At 46.0% G+C, this 14,240-nt stretch overlaps 1 protein-coding gene across 2 annotated transcripts in view; it reads left to right on the top strand.

The window, feature by feature from the left end:
- CSTF3 (cleavage stimulation factor subunit 3) overlaps positions 1–14,240 on the top strand; it is a 549,241-nt gene that overhangs the window by 247,556 nt on the left and 287,445 nt on the right. For both annotated transcript variants that reach the window (XM_085648242.1, XM_085648243.1), the window contains one exon: positions 13,890–13,987. In XM_085648242.1, the coding sequence (XP_085504368.1) occupies positions 13,890–13,987 (98 nt within the window). The remainder of the gene's footprint in view (positions 1–13,889; positions 13,988–14,240) is intronic.

Below are 14,240 nucleotides of genomic sequence, written 5' to 3' on the forward strand. Positions count from 1 at the left end.
TCCGATTCTGCAGGACCAGGGGATGCGGCTCTCCCTGGGAATGCCGGAGAATCATCTGATCTTGGGGTAGAAGGATTGGACAATCCCAAGAAAGTTCCAGAAGAACTGGAAACCATAGTGGTGACCTCCAATAAGGCATGATCATCACCACCCTCGCCTGTTGTCTGCCAACCTGAGCCGAGAGGCGCATTATCATGGCGAATGGAGGAAAGGCGTAACCCTCCTCTTTCAACCAATCCTGAAGAAAGGCATCTGTGGCAGCTGCCAGGGGGTCCCGGCTTCTAGCTGAAGAACCTGGGAAGTTGATGGTCCACGCAAGAGGCACAAATATCTGTCGAACGGTCCCCAAAGAGTGTGTAACCTCCGGAAAACTCTGGGCTCCAACTGGCTGAGACTTCTGTCGGACCATACTCTGGAGTACTAGTCTGCGACCACATTGGACGTTCCGGGAAGATACTCCGCTGTCACAGACGTTGTGATCGAGTTAAAAGGTTCAGAACTCCTTGGCCATGTCCGCAAGCACCTTGGATTTTGTCCCCCCCCCCCGCCCCCGGTGGTTGATGCAGCGTACAGCAGAGACATTGTTCATCTTGAGGAGAACACTGCAGCTGACTTTGTCCTTCGTTCAGCACTTGATGGCGAAGGAACCCACCAACAACTCCAGGCAGTTAATGTGAAGCCGCTGCTCTTCTGCAGACCACTTTCCTCCTGTAAAGGATTCTCCACAGTGTGCTGCCCAGCCTGACTTCCTGGCATCGAACTCTATAACCATGTCTGGGGCGCAGCCGAAGATGGCTCGCCCGTTCCACCTTACCCGCGAGGGCGGGTCGTGGGCTTACTGCCTTCAGGCAGGCCCTGAAGTCTTTTTCCAGAGTTTTCCTCAGGCGGCTCCCTACAAACTGAGTGACCATACCACCCGGAACCCACTCCGTGGAGTGGGGTGAAGTAGGTTCTCCAGGACCAACATGTCCGAGCAAAGGTCCGCACATCCTGTAGCTGGGCACCAGGGCCGGGAGGGACCTGCTTCCTCAGTGGATTCAGTGGGGGAATCATCGCCGTCATCATCCCCCCCCCCGCCATGCGGGGATGAGGGAGCAACCTCTTCTAACACTCCTAAGTGTTCAGGGAATGGGCGTGCAAGAAAAGCCCTCTTAAGGCATTCAAAGGCGCCTAGATCAAGAGCCGACTCCGGCTTGTGTTTCAGAGGGCGAGTGAGAGGGGGAAGATTGCCCTTTAAGGGAGGGCCGTCGGCATAGGAATACTCTATTTGCATGTCGCATCTCTCAAAGTTGCTCATGGCCGCCGCGACTGCATGGTGGATGGAGGCGCATCCGCAGCCTCACAAAACTCGTCGTCGAGGGGCAGGATTTACAGGGATTCTTCCTCAACATAATCCCCCTCCATGATAAACCAAGCCTTAGTGCTATTGTCACTCTGCCCTGAATATTTAGGCAAACCTATCTTTCTGAGGGTTGTGGCAGGCTAGAAGCCCTGAACTTTTGGTGGCAAAGCCCGGGAATTAGGGGCCAATACCCCTGGGGTCAACACACCCTCTGGTTAAGGGGTTAAAATTACACCTGGGCAGGGCTCCAATATGACAGCCAAAATAATGTATGGCAAGGTTAAAGATGGTCAGGACCTTGTTTAAGATGGTCAAAGAACTATCTGGTTCAGAAACTCAGGCCAGCCCTCTTATCCTAAATGGATCGCAATGCGAGGACCTTGCCAACTTCTTTCCTATAAAAGTGGAGAAAATCTACTCTGCACTGAATGGCGATCAGCCAGTTAATGCCACTCAGCAATCATCCACCTCTATTCAGACAGCCAGAACTGTCAGTCATGGAGACAGTAAAACCCTTGAATCTGCCAATAAATTGGAAACTTGGTCGCTTTTAGACATAAACTCCTTCAAGCGGCTCCTAGGTTGTATTAAATAAGGTTCTCCTTGTGACCTCCTCCCTATCTCGGTGCTACAGCAGCTGGAGCTGCCTTCACTTATAATTATGGAGCTTTTGAATGCCTTCCTTCAGGAGGCAATTGTTCTGCCTGAGTGGAAACACGCTATGGTTCTTCCACTTCTAAAGAAGGCTAATGCTGGTCCTGACCAGCCCTCTAATTTCCGGCCTATTTCACTGCTTCCGTTTTTTTCTAAAATCTTGGAAAAACATATGTTTGAGGCATATGAGCTGCAGATTACACACTGTGCATAGATCGCCATCTGGTGTTGGGCCCGGATGTTTGCAGTTGTTTTTCCTCTTGGAAAGTCTTTGGAGGTCACGAGGTATGTGACTCCTCCTTTGGATCGTATTGCGCATGGGCTTCGGCTCCATCCTCAGATTGTTTTTTCCCGCCATCGGGCTCGGATGTAATCTTCGCGCTCCGGTTCCGAACAGTTTCCAGTTCTTCTATCGACGCGCAATCCTCACCCCACTTCGCGGCATTGTTTTCGATCGCGATCTCCACACTCTGCGCGGCTCTCATCGATGAAGACCATCGATTCCAGTCGTCGACGATAGCCTTCGGGCCTACCCAAGCTCCGGTCCTGGCTAATGGAAAGGACTCCCTTCAAGAAGTGCCCTCGATGTGGGTCCAAATTCCCCCACACCGACCTTCACGAAGTATGTAACCTCTGCCTCTCCCCTGAACATGAGGCTCGAGACTGTCCGGCGTGCAAGTCCTTCCGGTCCAAGAAAACCATCCGAGACCAAAGGGCACGAAGAACCATGGCACACTCGTCGACGGCGATTCCAGACGACATCTTCGGGGAAGGCGTCGACGCTCCAGAAGAACACCACACCGGCGAGGGCCTCGTCAGCGCCTCCGAAGCCGACGATTCAGATGTGGAGGACATCACTCCGGCACAGAGGGTCGTGAGTACCGAAGCCCCTCCCCCACACCCTCGACGGCACCGTAAAAGGCTTCGGTCACGCCTTCGCCTCCAGGCCTAGGCAAGACCAAAGACACTGCTTCCCACAGCGCACCTTCGGGACCGGTAAAGAAGCCTATTAAGCCTTCCGGTGGCTCGGGATCGAGCCAGCCCACCGTTGGTGCCAAGAAGCACTCCTCCGCACCGACACCCAAAAAGAAAATGGCCTCCCCCTTGGCACCGAGCTCCATACCGAAACACTGTGTCGAAAACCAGCTCCACCTCCTCGGTACCGACACCATCCCCGGAACCGAGCAGAAGACACAGGGCCACCGACAACGATAGCTCGAAGCCGATGACCATCTCGGCACCGAGTTAACAAACAGCCCTTTCCAGGCCGCATAGTTCCAAACAGCGGACTAGCACAGACTCTAAAACGAGAGAACCTATGGCCCGATGCCTTCGGCGCCCACGGACAAACCACCCTCGGAAGAACTTTTTGCACCTGATCCTTTGCAAAAGACATTGATCAAGGACCGTAAACCGGACATTTGATGCTCAGCATCAAAAAGAGACGGCTGGAAAAGCCTGCCCCAGCTCCACCTCCAGAGGAAGGACTCTGCGACCTCCCCTTTCAGGATGCCTTCACCAGCTCCTCCACCCCCTCCACCTTCCCCTCCTCCACCTCCTCCGTCCCCCCACCTCATCATTTCCCCACACCCACTCCGGATGATAATGATGTCTATGAGAACATAGGGGACATACCCCATGACCTACCTACAGGGGACTCCACTCCCACAGGCTCCCCAGACCCATGGGACAACTATAACATCCCTGACATTCCTAACGTCCCGCAAGATGATCTCTACCCTTCGAGACCATCCCCACCAGAAGACTCATTAGGGTTCAACCACTTACTCCAAAGGGCTGCACACTATCACGGGGTGGATCTCCATACCGACCCCGTGGTGGAGGACTTACTTCTCGATACTTTTGACACCATGCATAGGGCCACCTCCATACTGCCCATGCTCAAAGGAGTTGTCAAACACGCGCCGGAGGTCTTTAAAGACCCAGTCAGAGCCAGTGTCATTAACCCGCGCATAGACAAAAAATATAAAGCCGCCCGGACAGATCCCGCCTACATCAAAGGGCCAGCACCACTAGATTCCCTAGTAGTGTCTACAGCACGAAAGAGGGCAAACTCCCAAGCATCAGGCGAGGCACCACCAGCTGATAAAGAGTCAAAACTCTTGGACGCATCGGGCAAGTGCACTGCATCCCAAGCTGCCAACATATGGCGCATCGCTAATCCACAAGCGCTACTGGCAAGATGCGACAGGGCCCATTATGACGAACTAGAAGCCATAATGCAACACCTCCCTGACAAATATAAAAACAGGGCAAATGAGTTAATTCAGGAGGGCAAAACCATTACCAAATACCTCCATTCGCTGTGCCCTAGATGCAGCTGACACCGCCTCCAGAGCCATTAATACCAGCATCCTCCTCCGTCGCCATGCCTGGCTAAGGATCTCCGGTTTTAAACCAGAAGTACAAGCTTCCATCCTGAACCACCCCTTTGACCAGGAACATCTGTTCGGCCCAAAAGTGGATGAGGCCCTAGAAAAAATGAAAAAAGACACCGATACGGCGAAGTCTATGGGAGCCTTACAATCACACCCTCCCAGGCGCTCCTTTCGCCGTTCTTCCTTTCGGAGTACATCCAGAGGCTACTACTCTGACACCGCTTCCACTTCATATAAGGCCCCTACCCAATCCACCTTTACAAGGGGTTACCAAAGAGGCGGCTACAGAGGCAGCAATAATAAAGGCAGAGGCAAGACAAACACCGTCCGCTCTGCCTCCGCACCTGCCCAATGACTCCCCTCCACTCCCCGCTGACCATCCCACTCCGGTCGGGGGCAGACTCCAAAATTTCCTTCCTGTCTGGACTACCATCACCTCAGACAAATGGGTAACACAAATAATTCGGTCAGGCTACTGCCTAGAACTAATATTTACCCCCCCAAACATTCCACACACACAACGCCCAATGTCACTGGAACATCTAACACTACTAAAGCAGGAGGTAATCTCCCTCCTACAAAAGGGGGCAATAGAACAGGTTCCTACCAACCAACAAAATATGGCGGTCTACTCCCTATATTTTCTCATACCAAAAAGGGACGAGACTCTACGGCCCATCCTAGACCTCAGGCCCCTAAACAGATACATACACTCAGACCATTTTCACATGGTAACACTTTAGCAGGTACTTCCACTGCTCTCCCACAACGATTTCCTGACCACTTTAGACCTCAAAGACGCCTACTTCCACATTCCTGTGCACAACGCTCACAGGAAGTTCCTCAGATTTGTAGTGGACGGCCAACACTACCAATTCAAAGTACTCCTGTTTGGAGTCACAACAGCACCACGAGTATTCACCAAGTGGCTAGCAGTAGTGGCAGCACCAAAAACCTTTCCAAAGGGCGACCGTTCCTGGACCCGGTTCCTCAGATAGTACTGACAACGGACGCATCGCTCTCTGGCTGGGGAGCTCACCTATTACATCACACCATGCAGGGCAGATAGACACCTCAACAAAAGTTACTCCACATCAACCATCTGGAGTTACTAGCCATCTTTTTAGCCCTAAAATCTTTTCAGACACAGATTTCAGGCAAGGCAGTCCTAGTACGCACAGACAACATGACAGCCATCTACTATATACAAAAACAAGGCGGCACACACTCTCCACAGCTCTCTCAGTTAGCACATAGCACATAGCATATGGAGATGGGCCATACCCCAGAAAATCTTTCTCCTAGCCCAACATGTCCCAGGAGTCCAAAACACTATGGCAGATCTGCTCAGCAGACAAACGCAACAACTCCACGAGTGGGAACTCCACCCGCAAGTTCTTCGCCCGTACTTTCAAATGTGGGGGCATCCACAGAAAGACCTCTTCGCCACCCACGAAAACGCCAAATGCCCAAGCTTCTCCGCCAGATATCCACACCCATTGTCCATAGGCAATGCGATATGGATGAACTGGTCAGGCAGACATGCATACGCTTTTCCGCCTCTCCCACTCATTCCACTAGTGGTGCGCAAACTACAGCAACACTCCCTCACACTAATCCTAGTAGCTCCAACTTGGGCCAGATAACCATGGTACACCACACTGCTGCAACTATCTGTAGTACCGCACCAAAAGTGACACCTCTCTCCACACCTCTTAACCCAGAACCATGGAGAGATCAGGCACCCGGACCCAGCTCAGCTCAACCTTGCGATCTGGCTCCTGAAATCCTAGAATTCGGTTATCGAAATATTCCCCGACTGCATGAACGTCCTTAAAGAAGCTAGGAGACCCACCATTAGAGCGGGCTACGCAGCCAAGTGGAAACGTTTTGTTGTCTTATTGTCACAACAATACCATCAATCCCCTAGATGTGTCCATTCAACACATCATAGGCTTGGGAGTAGCCGTGTGCTTTATAAATACCCGTCATAACATAACATTTAATACACCTACAAAGATGCAATCAAGCCTATACGTCCATTAGACTGCACCTTGCAGCCATAGCAGCTTATCTACAAAACAGGCAACATCTATCACTCTTTAGAGTACCTGCCATTAAAGCCTTCATGGAAGGCCTCAAAAGAATAATTCCCCCCAGAGTGCCACCCTCACCTGTGTGGAACCTAAATATCGTTCTCACCAGACTAATGGGACCTCCCTTTGAACCTCTACACAAATGTGAACTTCAATTCCTAACATGGAAAACCGCCTTTCTTGTAGCCATCACTTCCCTCAGAAGGGTCAGTGAGATACATGCACTTACCATTCAAGAACCTTTTCTACAAATGCACCATAACAAAGTTGTTCTCCGTACCAACCCAAAATTCCTCCCTAAAGTCATTTCTCCTTTTCACCTAAACCAATCTGTAGAACTACCAGTATTCTTCTCGCAACCACAGACCGTTGCAGAAAGAGCTCTTCGCACATTAGATGTCAAACTAGCCTTACTTTACTACATCAAGAGAACACAACCTTTTCGTAAGACCAAACAACTGTTTGTCTCTTTCTCACCACCACACAAAGGCAACCCCATCTCCAAGTCAGGGATACCTAGGTGGATTGTCAAATGCATTCAGATTTGCTACCACAAAGCAAAACGAATGCTATCCGTTCCCTCTAAAGCCCACTCTACACGTAAAATAGGGGCTTCAATGGCAATTTTAGGAAACATCCCATTAGATGATATCTGCAGAGCAGCTACATGGTCAACACCGCACACTTCCACTAAACACTATTGTGTAGATGTGCAAACTAAGCAACAGGCTAGTGTGGGCCAGGCTGTACTCAAAACATTATTTCAAACCACTGCAACAGATATGGGTGGTCGCCGCCAAGGATGGGTACTGCTATATAATCTATGCACAGTGTGTAATCTGCAGCTCATATGCCTCGAACGGCAAATGCTACTTACCAGTATGCATCTGTTCTTGGCATTTAGAGCTGCAGATCTACACACGCCCACCCGCCTCCTACCTTTATCTGTTCCAGTTTATCTTATTTAGATACAACACACATGGGCCTGTTCTCTGTTATTACTACGCTCCATCTTTCCCTGCTGGCGAAAAACAATCTGAGGATGGAGCCGAAGCCCATGCGCAATACGATCCAAAGGAGGAGTCACATACCTCGTGACTTCCAAAGACTTTCCAAGAGGAAAAACAACTGCAAACATCCGGGCCCAACACCAGATGGCGATCTACGCACAGTGTGTAGATCTGCAGCTCTACATGCCAAGAACAGATGCATACTGGTAAGTAGCATTTGCCTTATCTGCAGCTATCCAATTTTGTTGAAACCCTAAATTTTCTACACTCCTCTCAATCAGGCTTTAGAGCCGGTTTTTTGACCGAGACTACCCTTCTTGGAGTTACAGAAATGTTGCGCCACCGCTTGGACATTGGGGACACGGTGGCCTTTATATTACTTGATTTGAGTGCCGCTTTTGACACGGTGTCTCACACCGTGTTATTAAAAGCTTTACAATCTCTGGGAGTTGTTGGTCCGGCACTCAACTGGCTTACTTCTTTCCTCACCGACTGTACGTTCCAGGTCTTTTATTCTATGGCCACTTCCAAAACTCATTCTTCTCCTTACGGGGTACCTCAGGGCTCTATCCTTCGCCCCCTATTGCTTAATATCTATGTTAGACCTCTGGCGGAGATTGCAGAAGAGTCTGGTTTGTACCTGTTCTTCTACGCGGATGACACCCAAATTATTTTTTCTCTCTCTGCAGGGAAGATGTCTGAATCATCTGCCCTCCAGGTCGGCTTGAGGAATATCGCATCTCGGATGCAAGCCAACCTACTTAAACTTAATGCTGACAAAACGGAGGTCCTGATGTTTGGGATCAATAAAGACCTCGGGGGTCCTCATCACTGGCCTGCGGAACTGGGTGCTCTACCCCAGCCCACGCACCAAGTCTGCAGCTTAGGATTCATCATTGACGACACGTGAAGGTGGCCGCAACCTGTTTTACCATCCTTAAATGGCTCAAGAAAATCATCTGGATGCTTCCCTGTTCCACCCAGAGAACCGTAGTCCAGGCTCTTGTTACTTCTCGACTGGACTATGGTAACATTCTCTATCTGGGGGCAAATAAGGATGTGACACGCAAGCTACAAGTGGTGCAGAATTCAGCCACCAGGTTGCTCTGCCAGATTCCCAGAGCAGCCTCTATCAACTGATTTCTGCGCGATCTCCATTGGTTTAGGGTAGAGAACCGGATTAAATTCAAAGCCCTGAGTTACATGTTTAAGATCAAATCTGGCACAGCCCCACAATACCTGAAAGCTTTAGTTCACCCTTATCTGCCCTCTCGTCCTCTTTGCCCCACTACTCAAGCAAAATTTTCAGTTTCCAGGATTAGACTGTCTCGGATGAGCGGTCGCTCTTTTACTTGTTTGGGCCCTTCTTTGTGGAACTCTCTCCCCATACCGCTCCGTAATGAAACTGTCTACGGAAACTTTCATAAATGTTTAAAAACCTGGCTGTTTAACCAATAATTCTCTGCTTCCTTTGATTCCTCTGACTGGCGCCCGGAAACCCTTTTTGGCTAGCTGTGCGCCCTACAAAACTAAATTAACATAATATAACAATGTACATCCGTACCCGGAACACGTTAATCGCCCATGAGGCAGTCCGTAGCATACTCTCTACAGTTATTTGCTTAGCGCAGCCACCGTCTGACGCTCGGCATCCTCACGGCTCCCGCTCCATGACAATGACCAGAACAGTCTATTCTCAGACGCATTTCGTACATTGATCGGTACTACTTTAGGATATAGCCCAGCCGGGTTGGAATTATCACATGCAGCGCTATTACAAACACCTTAATCGTCTCCATTCAGCCCTGAGGAAGTTGCAAAACTATTTCCACATGCGATGAAACGCGTGTCGGATGGTTTTGTTTTGGTCGGATTGAATACGGAATTAAAGACAAAGCAACATTATCTTCATTATTCATTGATTTGATTGTTCGCGAATTGTGTAGAGACTTTACATACTGTTCATTTACTCTGATGTGTGCCTGGACTTGGATGTACATTGTGTAAGTATGGGAACCTCTTACCACACATTTTTGAGGGGTTATAGGGCTCATCCCCTCTCCCAGTAGCACCATCCTAATAGATTTTCGAAGCGACGAGTTGCTTCACACAGCTGAGCGCCTACATTCCCTGGCCTTCAAAAACCCTTCTCTATAGTATGTCATAACATAACAAGCCCGGTAATTAGGGCCTAAGACCCCTGGGGCCAACACACCCACTGGTTAAGGGGTTAAAAGGACACCTGGGCAGGGCCCCAATATGACAGCCAAAATAATGTATGGCAAGGTAATTACAGGTGTGTTGGAGAACACGGGGAAATACAGACCCGTTTAAAACGGGCGTACAGGCTGTTCAAGAAGTGTACTACAGACCCGTGAAACACGGGCGTCCGGTTTCCAGGAGGCGCAGGCTGCTGTTCGACGGGAAACACGTTACTGACACGCGCCCTTTAGCGGCCTTCCGCCGCTAACGCAATGCTCCCTATGTGGAACGCCACGAATGGAGCGATAAAAACGCTCCTGCGGGCTTAAAGGCTGCGGCGAACTCGCCGCTTCGACAATAAGCTCAATAACTTAGAGCAATGAGCCAATACGCATTAACAAAAAGAAGGAAGATAAAAGGAAATCGACTACACTGCTGGCGGAGCAGGAAAAGAAAGAGGACGTATCCCAGCAGCCCGTGCCTTTCAGGATGCCTGACGCTGCCTATTGGTTCACCTCTATTGTTGACCTTTCCCGAGGTTCCATGGGAAAGATAGTTTTTTGTATTCACGTTGAATACTGCTGGTTCTGGAAAATAAAGAAAGCAGAGCATAATCCTCCCCTCCGGTCCTGCCATAGAATTGAATATACACTTGATATGTCAAATGAGGAGACTGCAGTATCGCTTGTAAATGTCTCAATGGAATGAGCACCTCCAAGTAATAGCCTTATCTAGAATGGGGACTCCTAGTTCCACATACAGTACAATGTACCATGCAGACTAAACATATGGACACAAACCTCTCCATTATATAAATCTACATTCTGAATTTAAATGTACAGCACCATGTAGAGTGAGTGTGGCCAGTCTTCAACGGAAGAGCTGATCCGTCTAGATGTTTAAGATCTGCTTTTTATGCATGTTATAACCGAAGTTTACAAAATCTATGTTTCCCAGTTCTTTTCTGTAAGAATCCTATAGGGAATCAAACAAAACACTGGTCTTAGATACCCTGAGTTCAGATACCAGGTCTAATTAACTCTTCAACAGTCCCACACGTGCCTTCAAGTTCTTGGAGCAAACTAACAGGCGAAAAACAAGTCTGAATCACATAATAGTAGTCGCACCATTTGAACTGGGTTAAATAAAACCTATATAATGTTGCTGGACAAACCACATAATACAATTAGTCTGTGATTGGCAGTTCCATTACAGTCCTTTCCCATAAAGGCTTTTTAATCTCAGTCTCGGGTCGTAGCCACATTTAACACGTTTCCCCCCTATAGAATTAATTTGCAATAGCAGATATCAGTAATATGACATCTCCAGCAGGCAGCCTTGTATAAGAGTGGAGCTTATGCTATTTTTCCTAGTATCATGTCTGTGAGAATGAACTAGTCCTCTATTGTCGCAATTGTTTTCTGGACCACTCGAATGTCTAAACTAGATAACTCAACTGTTATGAATTTCTAGTTCTTCTCTTTTACATTGCCGGATAGACCATGTAGTATATTGCTTATGAAAACTGTATTCATTAACCATACATTGGTTTGACTGCACTGTTTTTATATATTTTAATACTAGTGCCTCTGCCAATCAGTAATTACATGTACATTTTATGAACTATTGGTCCACCTACTGAGATCAAAGTCCTACATTAAACCACTTTAATTGGGATCTCCACATGAGCTATGGTATTTTGTATACAATGTTTATACATTAAAAAAATAAATATTTATTTGTTTTTTGTATAACAGCAAAACAAGAACAGCGCTCCCACAGAAAACCCACATCCATTGCAGTCTTGCAACATGTCTCAATGCTTTCCAAACATAGTTATTCTTTATTCAATCTATGCTTGTAAAACATTAAATTAAAATATTTTCTCTGCCTTGATGTGTTTCTACTGTGTAATCATCATTGGTGTTTTCTGTATAAATCTTTGCATAAATTATTTATACTCTTTCAATCAGCATTTGGAGTCACTGACTTCATGCTCTAGCTTTTGGATGATAGAGTGTAATATTTACTTCAGGCTCGCTACTAAAGAATTTGAGTTTTCTAGATTTTTGGGCTAAAACATTATTTAATTTCATTTGTCTTTTCCAGTTTTTTTCCTCTATACTTATTTGATATTTTATAGAATTTAGTGTCTTTGAAGTTGCAAGCTGTCTGCAATTTTGTTTGGATTAAACAAATCTTCCATAGATACGTTTGTTGCCTGTTTACCTGTTGCTTTTTTTTATTTTTATTTAAGTAGAAATTGATACGGCATTCCTTTCAGCTGCTTTACCTTATTAAAGCTTCATAGCTGCTGGGGCAGAACTCTTGCCTAATACCCGTTTACGCAAAACTACAGTGCTGCTTCCCTAATTCAGTTTACTTTTCAGTTATGGAAGTTTATTTGGTCATACTCCTTGCATGCACAAATATTGACAATTCGTTAATGTTCAGAATGTGTCTATGCCAATGATGGCCCAATTAAAACTAATGGAATTCTTAACCCAACTTGAATGCCCACTTTGCCATGGCGGTCTTCCACTATTGACTGAAGTTTTTCCCTGTAGGCACATTTATATAAGATAATAAAGTTGTTTCTATGTGCCATAAGGGCATTTGTTTTACACAACTATTTTTAAACTTGTAACATCTTGTGTCGGTGTCTGGAGACCAGCAATCTATTTGACCAACTTGGTTTAGATTAATCATTTTGTAACTTTTACAACAGAAATTTATGGCAAATGAGAATAGATGAAGCCATTACTTTATGGTCAATCTGCTAATGGTAACTATTAGCAGACCAATGTATGCTGAAAATAGGAGGGTATCACAGCTGTGAAGGAAGTTTAATTGTATGTTTTTCATTTAATTAGAATACATTTTGCTTGGTACGTTTGTGCTGTATCTTCAAATTTCATGAAGACATGACGTCACGAGAAAGCGAGAGGTGGAATCACTGAGGAAAGGGTTGAAAATTACGAGTCCAAAATAACTCTTAAAGTTATTAGCCACCATGTTAAAAATGTTATTATATTTGTCTTCGGGAGTTGCAGGGTTTGAACTGATACACTAAGCATTTCCTATCTCCTAAATGAGTTTTCCTCCTTGAATGGAACCAATAAGTTGAGTTAGAGGTTCTTTTCTTTTCTTTTATTAATTTTTTTTTTTAATTAAAAGTCCAACTGTTTCAACAATTGGATGTGTCCCCTGCCCTTTTAAAAAATTACTGTGTTGTGGTTAACATGGCACTTTTTATTTGAGGAAGATTACAATGTTTTTTTTATATAGAAAACACTTCAGTAAACTTCATGATTATACCAGTCCAGGCTTACTTCGACATGCTTGTCTCTTTTTATGTCTAGCTATTTAGCTAATGGGTTTAATGGCAGTTCCAGTTCCAGCATTAGATGGAAGGTAGAGCAGTACAATGCGTTCATTAAGGGAAAGTTGCAAGCACTGACTTCATTTATGTTAATTTAGGGTCCTTGAAGTTATAGTTCTGTTTCAGTAACGCAGTTTCAAGTCTGTTTGGTTCCCTCTAATTCGGTAGAATGAAAGAACTATGTTACTTTGCAATCCGAAATCATAATCTTCCTGAAAAGTTGACCTTCATTAAAGATCTTTATAATGGCAAGTGACTTGCTGTATAGTGAAGCCTTTCCACATGTAAAAATAAAGTTAGCAGTGTTATTGTGTTGACTCTGATGACTGTCTGACGGGTTGGAAGTTTTTTCCAGCAATTAGCAACCCGTAACCTTCCTTCCCTTTCCCTGCAGCACAGGTTTAGCTTTTTTTTCTAACCATTGCCTCCATCCCTTGGTTAACAGTGAGTATGATTATTCTCTCCTACTCTTTGTTGCTCTATTTCAGGAGGATATTAATGTATGGCTTCTTTCCTTTACGTATCCCTGTCCCCACCTTGTTTAGCATTGTTGACAGTAATGTTGTGCTCATAACCTTTGAAGTAAACTGAAGTCGGTAGTTGGTATATCGGCTATTACACCTGATTCTCTAGAACTGGTTTAGTCTGCATAGAATGTGCCACTTGATCTATATCAAATACGTTGTGAACACCTCCATTTTCAAGGGATGGGGTGGAGGGTTGGTTGAGATTTCATGATCAGAACTGAAAATGTGTTACTCTGTATTATTTGTCCCTAATTATTTTCCCCTACGTTATTCTTAGTTGTTTCAGAGATGCCTCATGAAAGTTTTACACATCGACTTATGGAAGTGCTACCTCTCCTATGTAAGAGAAACAAAGGGAAAGCTACCAAGTTATAAGTGAGTATAAAATATTCAACGCCTACTTTCTTTTTATATGGAAGTATGTGGAAATGTTATATACTTTACACACTGCTAAGCCTGTCACTGGCTCTTCTACTCATGTTTCAGATATAACTTGCAGGTTCAAACTTTTTTTCTGCAATCATTTTTTTTCCATGTGTCCGCAAAAGAACCTAAAACAAGTTTTCCCTTAAACCATAATTATTAAATTCTGACTTATAACCAAAAAATGTCTTTCCATCAACCACCC

This window comes from Triturus cristatus, chromosome 3_2 (assembly GCF_964204655.1).
Source record: "Triturus cristatus chromosome 3_2, aTriCri1.1, whole genome shotgun sequence".
Taxonomy (NCBI): Eukaryota; Metazoa; Chordata; class Amphibia; order Caudata; family Salamandridae; genus Triturus; species Triturus cristatus.